The sequence below is a fragment of the Elephantulus edwardii genome, unplaced genomic scaffold, assembly GCF_000299155.1.
Source record: "Elephantulus edwardii isolate Elephantulus edwardi_28Jun2011 unplaced genomic scaffold, EleEdw1.0 scaffold00192, whole genome shotgun sequence".
Classification (NCBI taxonomy): domain Eukaryota; kingdom Metazoa; phylum Chordata; class Mammalia; order Macroscelidea; family Macroscelididae; genus Elephantulus; species Elephantulus edwardii.
The window spans coordinates 2,642,558-2,656,295 of NW_006399942.1; the positions used below are offsets into that span (position 1 = coordinate 2,642,558).

The window sequence follows — 13,738 nt, forward strand, 5'->3', positions numbered from 1 at the left end:
CTGGGTCAAATGGTATCTTTATTTGCAACTTTTTGAGAAAGCGGCACAATGCTTTCCACAGTGGTTGCACCATTTTACACTCCCACCAACAGTGAATAAGTGTTTTCTTGCTGTGTTCTGAGGATTACTTCCTGGACCAAGTACAGATTTCACACAAGCACAACCAAGTTTTCTGGAATTCCCATTCTCCTCAAGGTTAACCACAATTTGTTGCAATCCACAGTCATATGCCTTTGCATAGTCAGTGAAACACAGGTGGATATCCCTCTGGTACTCTTTGTTTTCTGCTAAGATCCATCTGACATTGGTGATAATGTCTTTAATACCACACCCTCTTCTAAATCCAGCTTGTATGTTTATATGAAATGTGCTGTTCCAGTCATTTCTGGGTAGTCATCAGCAGGATTTTGCTTGCATGTGATATGAGTCATATTGTACAATAATTTCCACACTCTGTCGGGCGATCTTTTTTTGGAATGGGAATAAGTATGGATCTCTTCCAGTCAGTTGACCAGGTAGTTGTCCTCCAGTTTTCTTGGCACATGTTTAGTTTGACAAAAAAAAGAATAACATATCCACTGATCTGTACACTGATCACAGAGAATGTACTGACCACTTTGTGATGATCATTTTATTGGAGTTAAAATTAATGCTGATCTATTCTCGTAGGCCACATTTCACAGAGGTCAATGAGTACCTGAGAGAAAACTTGTGTGTTCTCCCTCACTAAAATTTTATCTTCCTCGGAATCGTCTATCTTTATATTTTTCTTCCTAACTTTTCCTGTGACTAGTGAACTCACACATAGCTCAGATCTTCTGTAACCCTGAATTATTTAATTTTTGCAGTACTTAAAACACAGGTACAGTTATTATTAGTGTTGTGGTTGTTCTTCATGCAGGCACAGTCTTGATCAGGAGTGTGGTTTCCAGTAGCTTCTGTAACTTTCTCAACATCTGTAATTACTATCAAATACTCATTCATATACTATTTTCTAAATGTCTCTATAATTAAAACTCTCTTTACAGGATATATTTGGATTATACTTACACACTTCACCATTAGCATACACCACATAAGGCAAGATTGAAAATTGTTTACTTGAAACCTATTTCAACTGATTACAAAATGCGTTAATATGTTAATACACAGTATTGTTTATGACTAATAAGAAGCACGCCTAAAAAGATTAATTGAAATGCTAGTTTGACTTCCTAGCACTAGTGAACTATAGTCCCAATCCACCAATGACTCCACAAAAGAAAAGGAAGGTGGGAAAACTCCTCCTGTGTGATTTTTCAATCTCTGAAAATTGCTGGAGTGTTAGCTATGAGTTCTGACTCAACAGCAGTGAGAGGGAGGGAGGGAGGGAGTGAAAATGTGTAAACTTTACCTTATAGCCTCTGTTGTTATTGTTGTTGTCACTAGGTGTTGTCCAATTCATAAAGAGCTTACAAATGAACAAAACTCTCTCCAATCATGCACCATCCTCAAAATCTCTGTTCTGCTTAAACCCATTGTTATAGTCACTGCATCTCACTGAAAGTGTTCCTCTCCTCCACTAACCATTGTTGTTATTGTTGTTGTTGTTGTTGTTAGGTGATGTTGAGTCAGGTATAACTCATAGCAATCCTGTGAGCAGCAGATCTTAACCTTATCCAACCAGGTGCCCTCCTTATCATCTCTGATGTTCTTGAACTCATTGCTGCAAACACTGCATCAATCCATCCTATTTAGGGTGTTCCTCTCTTTCATTGACCTTCCAGCTTTCCAAGTATGATGACCCTCTCTAAGGAATAACGTCTCTTCCAAGGTATGCAAGACAAAGATTCATCATCTTTGCCTTTAAGGAGCACTCTGGCTGCACCTTCTCCAAGACATATCTGTTTGGTTTTTTGACAGTTGATAAAATAGTCAGCGCTCTTCTCTAACACCACAATTCAACGGCATCAACTCTTCTTCTTCTATCATCCTTAATCTTTGTCCAGCTCTCAGATGCATAACAAGTGATTGAAAAGACCATGGCCTGAGTCAGGCGCAACTTAGTCTTCAAACCAACATTATTACTCCACAATAATTTGTAGAAAACTTAAAAACTTTTGAGTGGGACAATGAAATGCTGACACCAGTATTTAAGAGAATAATTTTGGTGTTTTATATAGGATATTTATTGAAGAGGAAACTAACAGGTTACATATCTTCTCTAAGATGGTAATCCAGGATTGAGTGTGGAGGATACTACATTTTTTAAAAAGAAGACTCTGCAGTACCTATGATATATTAAATATTTGGGATCAAAACAAAGGACAAATATACAGATCCCACCAAAACATTACTATAAAAACTCCCTACCATTAAACTTACTCTAATTCATAGTGATCTGTATGACAGAGGAAAACTGCTCCACAAATTTTTCAAGGCTGTAAATCTTTACAGAAGCCGAATGCCTAACCTTTCTAACTTGGAGCAGACTGGTAGATTTGAACAAATGACTTTGAGGTTAGCAATCAATATCCACTAAATATTACTATTGTTATTTTTGTTGTTAGATGCCACCAAGTTGATAAAAACTCATAGTGACCTTATGAATGATAGATGCATGTAGATTGGAACCTTGCCCTGCCAGCACCATCACCATGATCTTCACCATCCTGGGGCCATTGTAGTCACTATGTCATACATCTTATTGAGGATCTTCCTCTCTTTCTCTGACTCTTCACCTTTCCCAGCATGATATCTTTCTCCAAGGACTAGGTCCTCCTGAAACATGTCAAAAGTATGTGAGACCAGCTTTCACCATCTTTGCCTCTAAGGAGAACCTTGGTTGCACTTCTCCAAGGCAGAAAGATCTTGGCAGCTCATGACATATTCAGTGCTCTTCACCAACACCACAACTTAAGGCATTAATTCTTTTTTGTAATTCTTTATTAATTGTCCAACTTCCAGATAAATAGAAAGTAATTGAGAAGATCACTCCTCGGATCAGGCACACCTTAGTTTTAAAACTGACATCCTTATACTTTAAAACTTTAAGGAGGTCCTTGAAAGCCAATTTTTCCAACATAACATGTCTTTGATTTCTTGCCTTCTCTTATCATGAGAGTTGAATATGGATCCAAATAAAATTAAATTGAGAGCTGGACAAAGATTAAGGATGATAGAAGAAGAAGAGTTGATGCCGTTGAATTGTGGTGTTAGAGAAGAGCGCTGACTATTTTATCAACTGTCAAAAAAACCAAACAGATATGTCTTGGAGAAGGTGCAGCCAGAGTGCTCCTTAAAGGCAAAGATGATGAAGCTTTGTCTTGCATACCTTGGAAGAGACGTTATTCCTTAGAGAGGGACATCATACTTGGAAAGCTGGAACATTGGAAACCTTGCATGCTCAATCTTTTCTCCATCTACCTTGCTCTTGCCTATTGATTCAATGGTGAGGATTTTTGTATTCTTGATGCTGAGATATAAGCTATATTGAAGGCTGTTGTCTTTGGTCTTCTTCGGTAAGTAAGTGCTTCAAATGTTCTTCACTTTCTACAAATAAGGTTAATTCATCTGCATAACAAAGGTTGTTTATGAGTCATCTTCCTATCTTCTTCATACATTCCAGCTTCTCCAATGATTTGCTCAGCCTACAGATTGAATAGGTGTTGTCTGGGATTTTTTTTTCTTATTTAAAAAAAATATAGCTATTAGCATATCACAATAATGAACACCAAAGTCCTTAGCTGGCAGCCACTAACAGAAAGGGTAGTGGTTTAAGTCTACCTACAATTCTCAGGTCGTCTGATTCTGAAATATCAGCCACTGAAAATCTTAAGGCATACAGATCTACCCTCACACATGTGGAACTATCACGAGTCAAACAGACTAAAAATTAATTCAAGCTGGGGGTTTTGAGTTTGCTACTTTTTTAAAGAATTAACAAAGATACCATTTCCCATAAACAATTGGAGACACCACCTATTCTCACTCTAACAGCCAACCGGGATTCTGCATCAGTTTTCATACAAGGAAAATTCCTTTCGCAAAGTTCCTTCTCCACATTCCTGGAGTGAATAGACCTAACTGTTCACCTTTCCTCCTACACATACACGTGATGTCTCTGCAGACCCATGGTTCCTATAGCATCTCCCACAAAGAGTAATCAATATACTTATACAGAGCCCACTCTGTGTCAACTACTACATCTTCATTGTCTTCTCTATCCTTGACAAAGTTGCATGTGGTTGTAAATCGGTCTGTTTATATCACAGTGAAAGAAACTAGAGCTCAGAAAGCTTAAAAAACTTGACCAGACATCAGAGGTGGCAATAAAGAAAGTAAGAGAGGAAAAGGCAGAAGCCAAAAATAATAATACTTTTCAGCAATATTCTGTTGCTTGCAAGCATATTTATGCTCTTTATTTAATTTCACATTAAATTTAATTCTTTTTTTTCAAAGTTTGGTGGAAATTTTCAAGGACAGTTTCTTGAATAACATCATTTGAAGCTGTTAAGTCAACACTTGAGTCTGGAACCATCTTTTTCCTCAAACACCAGCTTCCTCAGGATTCCCTATAATTGGAAGATCCCTACTTCTCTAAACAGTGTCCTGACTCATCCTTTCTTAAGAAACTGGTCTTAAAAAGCTATTTTAAATCACACCTTTGGGAAGGCAAGGAGGGGCAGAGAAATAACAAAAGCAGATAATCAACATCCAAGACATTTTTTTCATACACAGAGAAAAATTCATCCATGTTGCTGTTAACTCTTTAAGTGATTCAAATGAACCCACTTAAAGAGAAAACTGAAAGATATTTCCACTGTTTTTCACTATTTCATGGAGAATGTTCCGATTGCCCTCAAAGAGTACCACTGAAGAGTTACCTTGAGTGACATTCCCTAGGGTCCAGTTTACATTTCTTAATTATTTCTAATCTCTTATCTTCAGATACAAAATTATCTAGGTAATACTGACCAGCTACTCTGGGGGAGAAGTATGAACAACATCCTCCTGTGAGATTTACTGCCTCTTCAAAGCCATTGGAGGGTCAGCTATGGGTTGGTTCCCAATGGTACACAGCAACAAGAAGAAATTTTGAGTAAAAATTCATGGCATATTCATTATCCAACTAATGATTTCATCCTCTCTTAAGCCCACAAAGCTATCTGTTTCTTTCTAAAATAAGTGTGTTGAGGAGAGGAAAGGGAATTCGTCACTTTTACCACAACAGACATAGTAAAAATCTTGAGAATGCTGGCACTGGGTCCCAACCTTTATCAGAAGATAAAATAACTGTATAATGGTTTGTTTTCAATCTTTTTCACATGTTATCTCCCTCCCTCAGCTCACCAAATCAATTGTCTTCAGAAGTCATGTTCATTATCCCTTTTCTGTCTCCCCTGCAATTGAGTTCCCTGGATAAATACAGGGGTTGAGTTGCAATTAAAAATAATGAGACTCTACCAGCAAATGTCCTTGCATGCAATAAAAGGGTATGAGTTAATTGCAGGAGCAGAGTGCCTCCCCCCATTTTGCTTCACTTTGATTGGTGGATTGACACTTTAAAATAAAGGTTTCCAGTCTTCCCTGAATGAGAGGTACAAAGCAAGTTCCAGGTAGAGTCCAGAAAAAAACTTTAAACTTCTTTTCTTAGCCTTATCTTGTTTGGCATCACCAGGCCCTGAGAGCACAGTACATGTCAGCATTGAAGGTAAAATATGATTTTATGATTTACATGTGCTTCCTGTAAGTTCTTTTTTTCTTATCTCCAGACAGCTTTGATAAAGAGAATTTAACTTCATGTCTCACTAAAAGCTGAATCATAGCTTATTGTAAGCTATTTGCATGACCCAGAGTAGACATACCGTATAGTCATCCAGCTACGTAAAATAATATTTACCTATAGACTTTTATTTGTGAATGTTAATGACAATGCCTAATTTAGAAAATTCTTAGAAAAAAGTAAATCTCTTGATTAGTCATCTCGCCACTGATATAAGAGTGAACTTAGGAAGCTAAATCATTATGGAAATGTGAGGAAATAGGTTTTGAGACATTCTTCACTATACTATCAAAGGAAACCAAAATATTCAATTCCTTTTATTTTTAAAATATAGGGTTTTTTGCATGCCTGTCTTGGTAGCCTAAATATAGATAGACTAATATACCCTATATGTCTACAAATAAAGGTTTGTTATTAAATGGCTATTCCTTGTATTACTTATTACGTTTAAAGTTTCCTCCAGAGGAAAAACAAAGTATAAACTCTTTGAATGATATTCAATAAACTCTATCTCCTTTAGTAGAAAACATTTAAAAATATATAATTTATTTTACCAACTCAATGTATTTCAAGAAAATGTGCAAAATTTCATCAACTCATAAAGTTAGGAAGCAATAAGTTTATCCTGATGGTGATAAAAACAGGACGGAAAAGGGGGGGAAAGCGCGGTTACATAGCATAAAGAAAATCAATATCACTGATGTACATATAAAAATTGTTTAATTGGTCTGTTTGTTTCTATATTTTTACCATACAAAATATTAAAATAAAACCATATGCATGGAGGTTACATGTTCTTGGGTTGTTGATCCATAAAAAAAGGCTTAGCTAATTTTTTAATCGTTAATTAAATTGCTTGGCAATTCATTTTTAAAAACTTGATCAATTCAGCAGTAAAATATTAAATATGTTGTCTAGCAACATTTAGATTTTTGTTGTTGCTGTTGTTGTTTGCCTAGATGGTTTGAAAAGAGCAGATATTCAGACATATTTAAAATATTCTCTTTTAAGCATCTGACCTCTCTGTTGTAGATACCACTTTTCAAAATGAAGGATCCAATCCTGTTCATGTGTCTTTTAGGAGTGAGTGTTGCGGTGCCGGTAAGTTAGAATCTTCTATTGTCTGTCCTGAAAGAGGCTCCAGATTCTTGAACGCCAGACAGCACTTGAGGGACATTGGCCGAGCAAGTCTATACCTGGACTTATTTTAATGAATTTAGTGGCTAATTCCTTTCATTTGAAAGTCACAATGTGACTACTTGGAGTCTCTTTTCCATGTTGACACTTAGACTCCAGTCTTGCTATCCAAGGGTAACAAATCAAACCCAAGGATACAATTATTTACTCAAAAAAAGACAGCTTATTGTTGTTTATGTGTCCCTGAGCTGCCAGGGACCTATAACGACCCTATGTACAACAGCTCTGAATCCTGCCTTGTCCTCAGCCAGCCCTACTGACTCCAACACACCTACCACTCCCTACCCCCCGCATTGACCCAGTTACTGTAGCAATACATCTCATTTAGGGTCTTCCTCTCCAGCATGGTCCCTCCACCCCCCAAGCATGATGTCCTTCTTCAAGGATTGGTCCCACCTGGCCACATGCCCAAAGTATATAAGATGCAGCTTCAAAATCCTAGCCTCCAAGGAGAAATGTGATTTTATAATCTCCAAGACAGATCTGTTTGTTTTTTGGGGGTTTTTTGTACAGTCCATGGTGTGTTTCAAGACTCTTAGATATTCCAAAATTAACTTCTAATTCTCATTCCATTTATTCAAGTTTAAAAGAGTCTTAGAATCTCTACAATTTATGGAATAATTTTACTATCAGTTAATTGCTACAAAAAAAGTTCATGTTTGTGAGCAAATTATTATTTAACTGCTTACTTGAATACTAAGAAATTGACCTGAGAAAAGAAAATTTCTCAAAAATAAGTACATTTCATTCACTTTTAAAGAGGACACTACTAGTCAAGTTACTATGATTATGTAATTGAGTTAGGCAACTAGATTTGAAGCTATATAGCACAGTGTATTATGTGTTGGGCTGCCAGCTGAAAGATCAACAGTTCAAATTCACTCACTGCTCCACTGGAAAAAGATGGGCAATCTCCTCTTAATAAAATGTACACTCCCAAAAACTCACTGGAGGGCTGCCTTCTGTCAGAATCTACTACTCACAGGTGGTAAGTTTCATTTTCAGTTTAATTAACCAACAATGGTTTCAAATTATAGTAATTAGGAGGATGTCACTGAACCAGGCAGTATGTCATAAGGTCTCTATGAGTCAGAACCGGCTCAACAGTATCTAACAACAATTAACCAACAAATTTATATTATAAAATTATATGACTGTAGGCTGAAGTTTCCTAAAGCAAAACATGTTATGATGTCAGATTAACTGCATGTTACAGCTATGCACTCTGTCATATATTGAAATAATCTCATACAAATATCAAGCAATAATTTTAACACTGAATTACTTCAGTGAATACTATGTGATTATACTTCCATGAAGATTTTAATATGATGATGCTACATGAGTTCACCAAGTATTAGTAAATGCCATGAGTCCAGCAACATACTGGGAAAGTAAAACATGAACCTTGAAGAGCTCATATTATTGTTGTGTACCGTTGAGTAGAAACCAACTGACAGCTGACCCTCCAGTGGATTTTTAAAAGCAGTAAACTGCACAGAAGGTTGCCTATCCTTCTCCAGCAGAGCAACTGGTGGCCTTGAACCACATATCTTGGAGATTGCAGTGCAGCTTCTTGCCACTAGGCCATAGTATTCTTCAAATAAACTCTAGAATATTTCAATTCCTTAAGGAAAAGTTAGCTGCTCAACTCAAAACTCACTGCCAACAAGTTGATTCTAACTCATAGTGACTTATCATCAGGTTTCTAGAGTTCTAAATCTTAGCAACAGGAGACTGCCTCTCTTTATCAAAAAGATCAGCCAATAGAGATGCTCAGCCTTGTGGCTAGTCACACAACATACTAGGAACTCCACCACAAGAGCTCTTTTAAAATTAAGTATTTTAGAAAGAAAGGAGGAAAATATTTACAAAGGTGAAAGATTTCTATAAATAAAAAGAATTCCTATTCAAACACTCAACATGAAATTTAAATGAAAGAAAATTTAGGCTTCTAGCTTGGGTTACCTGTGATGATGCTGACACTCTGGGTCGGCTTCACCTTTCTGCCAGTCTAATCCTTGATGCTCTTTGAACCCCCATTGGCCCACACCTGTCCATTAAGGACAGGACAATTGCTTATGACTGACAACTATTTGCCACTAGATTAAATCTTCTGTCTCGTCTCTTTTACTTCTGCATAAATATACATGTATCTCCTATTTACATGTTTATGTGGAAAACAAAGCATATTTTGTCCAGTGTTTCAAACTCTGCAAAATTCATTACCTGGACAATGTATAATTATGTATACTGTATTAATTAATTAATGTGTACTGGACAATGTGAGGAAAGGGCTCTGTTTTGAAGTTAGTTTCCTTCAAATCTTGAACAGTCATTTTCCCTGCCTACATAGCTAACTCTTTCTTGCTCTGAAGAGTTAGCTATATGCACATAATTACTTTCAACTGTATCCATTTCCAAAATGGAATAATTTCTAAAAATGTGTACTATGCCTCAAGTGATAGAATTTTACTTCTCAAAAAAAAAAAAAAAGAAGTGGGGCATTGACATCTATTTAAAAGAATGTTCTTGAATGTTTTGCTTTAGAGATCACTCTAAATAGCTCTGGTATAAATGAAGAATGTAAGACAACATTTGATAGCCTACATATTGAAAATATCCAAAGAATCAGATAGCTTCTGAACACAGAAATTATTCTACTTTCTAGTCTTCTATCCTCTATTTTTTTTTTCACTTGTCGTTTTGTAATTAATAAAGCTTGGAATGAAAAGGAAAATACATTCAGAAAAATTATTTACACAGTTATATTTTAAAAGAATATTTGAAATGACCATATTATGAATAATTGTACTTAATGATAGTATGTTCTTTATGTAGGAAAAAGTCTTTGCTCAAATGATAAAAAAGTAAACATTTATAAAAATAGAAACAAATATAAGAATAGAAATAGAAGTACAAATAGAAATACAGATATAGATGTACATCATATACATATACATATACATATACATATACATATACATATACATATGTTGTTGTTGTTATGTGCCATCGAGTCGCTTGCGACTCATAACGACCCTATGTACAACAGCCCTAAACTCTGCTCTGTCCTGTGCCAATCGCACTGTCTCCGACACTCCCATCCCGATTATCCCAGTCACTGAATCAATCCACCTCATAGAGGGCCTTCCCCTCCTGCGTCGTCCCTCCACCCACCCAAGCATGATGTCCTTCTCCAAGGACCGGTCTCTCCTCACAACATGTCCAAAGTATGTTAGAGGGAGCCTCAGAATCCTTGCCTACATATACATATACATATACATATACATATACATATACATCAACCATTTATACATAAAATAATCTTTCACTAAAGATAATAGAGAATTTAATGAAGCATTTTGAATAGGAAGCTAGTTAGGTTTCTGCACATGGTTTTGCTAAATACCATAATCCCATTCTATATTCTGTAAACTATAAGAATGGAGGTTTGTCAAACCCATGTAAAAATCAGCTCAAATTTGTCCCTTTTACTTCGATATGTATTTATTAGGAACATGAAACACTTTCCACTTTCTTTCAAACTCTTTTGCTTTATTTCTCATCTCCTTTAGTGTAACTTTTAAACAAAACTGAATTTTGCTTTTTTTTTAATTTTCTTTATTATTATTATTTTTGTGTGCGTGCACCGTCAAATCAGATCTGGCTGGTACAGGAGGAGAATGCCCCTCCTTCCCCAGCAGAGCATCTGGTGGATTCGAACCGTGCGTCTCTGGGATTGTAGTTGCAGCTCCTTGCCACTAGGCCACCAGAGCTCCTCTTGAATTTTGTTTTTAAAGCAACATGAGATACAAAGGATAATGTTACAAAGTGGGAAAATTAATTTATGAAATAGTTTAATTCCAAATAGCTTAAATAGTGCTACATTCTGCAAAGAAATGCAAGTCAGCTGGGTCATACATCATTAAGGGTGGTCTCTTTGATGTATTGGGATGACTTTCTATTCCCAATGTGCTTCTAAGGAAATATCTAACCAGAGAACTCAAGAGAATTCTTTTTTCCCATTTAGGTGTTTCCTCAACAACCTGGGACCCCAGGCATGGCTAGTCTGAGCCTTGAGGTATGTGTTAATCAGAGTGTTTGCATTTAATCTTGACATTGGTATGTTACCTAAGAGGAAGAAACACAATAGGATGTTTCTCATAATTAGAAGTTCTTCTAGTTCTTTCTCCTAATTAGAAGTCTGTAGGTCCTGAGTGCTGCATACCACAATTTCTCAATCCATTCAGTTGTAATTGGACCTTTGGGTTGTTTCCATGTTTTCGCATTGGTGAATAATGCTGCTATGAACATTGGTGTACAAATCTCTGTTTGTGTTTCAGTTCTAATTTCCTTGGGGTGTATTCCTAGTAGTGGAATAGCTGGGTCATATGGAGTTTCTATGTTCAACTTTTTGAGAGAACATCAAACTGCCTTGCAGAGTGGTTGTACCATTTTACAATCCCACCAATAGTGTATACGAGTTCCCACCTCTCCACAACCCATCCTGCTAAACTTTGCCACTGCTACTGGAGTGAGAAGCAATGATTTAAAAAAATATTATATAACTTGAGAGAGACTGGAGAGCATTATGCTGAGTGAGCTAACTCAGGCTCCTAAGGACAAATACTGCATAAAACCATTATTGTATTTCTCTTATTGCCGGTGATTTTGAGCAAGTAATAAATGTTGGAGAGGATGTGGCAAGATAGGAACCCTCTGCATTGTTGGTGGAATTGTAAAATGGTACAACTACTCTGGAAGGCAATGGTGGAGGGACATTAATTATAGGGATTCACAATTTGATGGGTGGAGGGAGGTGAGTTGAAGAAATGGGAAAGATCCAGTATGAAAAACAATGTATACAAACTTTGTAAATAAACCAGTATAATTTTTTAAAGGGAGGAGGGGAAGACCATTATTGTAAAAATAAAAGGATAACTAGTAAATCATGTACAAGGATCCCAGGGAGGAAGAAGTAGAAGTAGAAGGGTGAGGATAGGTAGGAGCAAAACCACAGGGTTGCACAGCTTGGTGGGTGGAGAGAGGGGGTGAAGGAAATGAGAAGGATCTGGCAAGGACCTGAAAAGACAGGGACAGGCAAGGGTCAATGGTGAACAATTTTATAAAACATAATGCATAGGACTGATTGTATGAAACACAATGTGAACGAAGAATAGTGTGAAGCACAATGTATACAAACTTTGTAAGCAAACTAATACATAATTCTTTAAAAAGAAGTCTGCAAGTATCATCCTGTGCAGCTTTAAAGAAAGTTGAACATTTATTAGAATCTCATTCTGTAATTTTACTATGTGTTTATGCTTGAGTGATTTAATCTTTAAAATTTCATCTATATGTAAATAAATAAAATAAAAATAATATGTACTACATAGTGTTGTTGTTGTTGTTGTTGTTGTTGTTGTTGTTGTTGTTGTTTACCATCGAGTTGGACCCATAGCTGACTTTCCTGCAGGTTCTCAGAGGCACTTAATCACATGGGAGGAGATTGCCCATCGTTCTCCTATGGAGCAGCTGGTGGCCTCAAACCACATGTCTTTGGGATTGCAGTGCAGTTTCTTGCCACTAGGCCAATACATATTAATATATAATATGTTATTAGTGTAATCACTACCTTAATATAATTGTTGTTGTTGTTATGTGCCGTCGAGTCGTTTGTGGCTCATAGCGACCCTATGTACAACAGCCCTAAACCTGCTCTATTCTGTGCCAATTGCATTGCCTCTGACACACCCATCCCAATTACCCCAGTAACTGAGTCAATCCACCTCCCCTCCTGCGCTGTCCCTCTACTCTACCCAGCATGATGTCCCTCTCTAAAGACCTGTCTCTCCTTACAACATGTCCAAAGTACATAATTAAAATATTGTTTCTGTTGTCATACAGTTTATATTTGATTATTTCTCCTTATAATATTATTTATTATAAAGTTCCTGTGAAGAAAAGGTACCTATATGAAGTTTATTTCAAGGTATTCCTGTAAAGAGTTTTAACATTACATTGTGATGCCTGCTGCATAGCCTGTGTTTGCAGTTCATGTAATTATTCTACATTCTGCTTAGGAAATCCAGCAAGGTAAAATTTTTGGCATCTAGCAATGGAAAAATACAGACAGGTACTAATAGAAAAATAATTTTAAGATTGCACATTTTTTGAGAGAAAAAAAATTTTACAAAGTTTTGCAAAATTTCCATATTTCATGGCAATATGAGAGTGTTGTCAATACCTACCTTGGATATACTTATTTCACATGTAAACTAATTTCGCTGGGGTATTTTTCTCACTTTTTAGCTAAAACATATTTCAAAACACACTGAATCTTTTCCCATTAAAAGTGAAAGTGACTTGCTGTTGAATTATGGTTTTCTTAGCAATTTATTCAAGTGCTTACCATTTCCTAAGTATTTGGTTTTATACTTGTTATTTTGATAACTACTATCTTTGAGAAGGAGGTTCGGATTGTTTTGAGTTGTTTTTCTGCTTTTGGTTGTATTGTTTATGTAAATTTCTCTCTGGGCTGAATTAACAAAAAGCAAAGTAAGTTAAATGAGAGGGAAAACACTCAAGAAAGCAGTATTTTCACATCACATTTGTATTTCAACTAAATGAACTGTTTTCTTGTGTTTCCACTTAAGTTTCCATATAAGTGGTGAGGAAAATGTGCAATGATGAATGAATTTAAAAAAGGTTAAAAATAAATTTATTTAGTGGTTAAAAAGATCATTAATTTAATAATAATAACAATGATAGAAC

General features: G+C 36.1%; 1 protein-coding gene across 1 annotated transcript in view; it reads left to right on the forward strand.

Moving 5' to 3' along the window:
• Window positions 1-5,677: 5,677 nt before the first annotated feature.
• The window catches only part of AMBN (ameloblastin (enamel matrix protein)), a 17,738-nt gene continuing 9,677 nt past the window's right edge, over window positions 5,678-13,738 (forward strand). Inside the window, exons 1-3 of the mRNA XM_006896844.1 lie at window positions 5,678-5,692; window positions 6,797-6,865; window positions 10,995-11,045. Coding sequence (XP_006896906.1) covers window positions 5,678-5,692; window positions 6,797-6,865; window positions 10,995-11,045 — 135 coding nt within the window. The remainder of the gene's footprint in view (window positions 5,693-6,796; window positions 6,866-10,994; window positions 11,046-13,738) is intronic.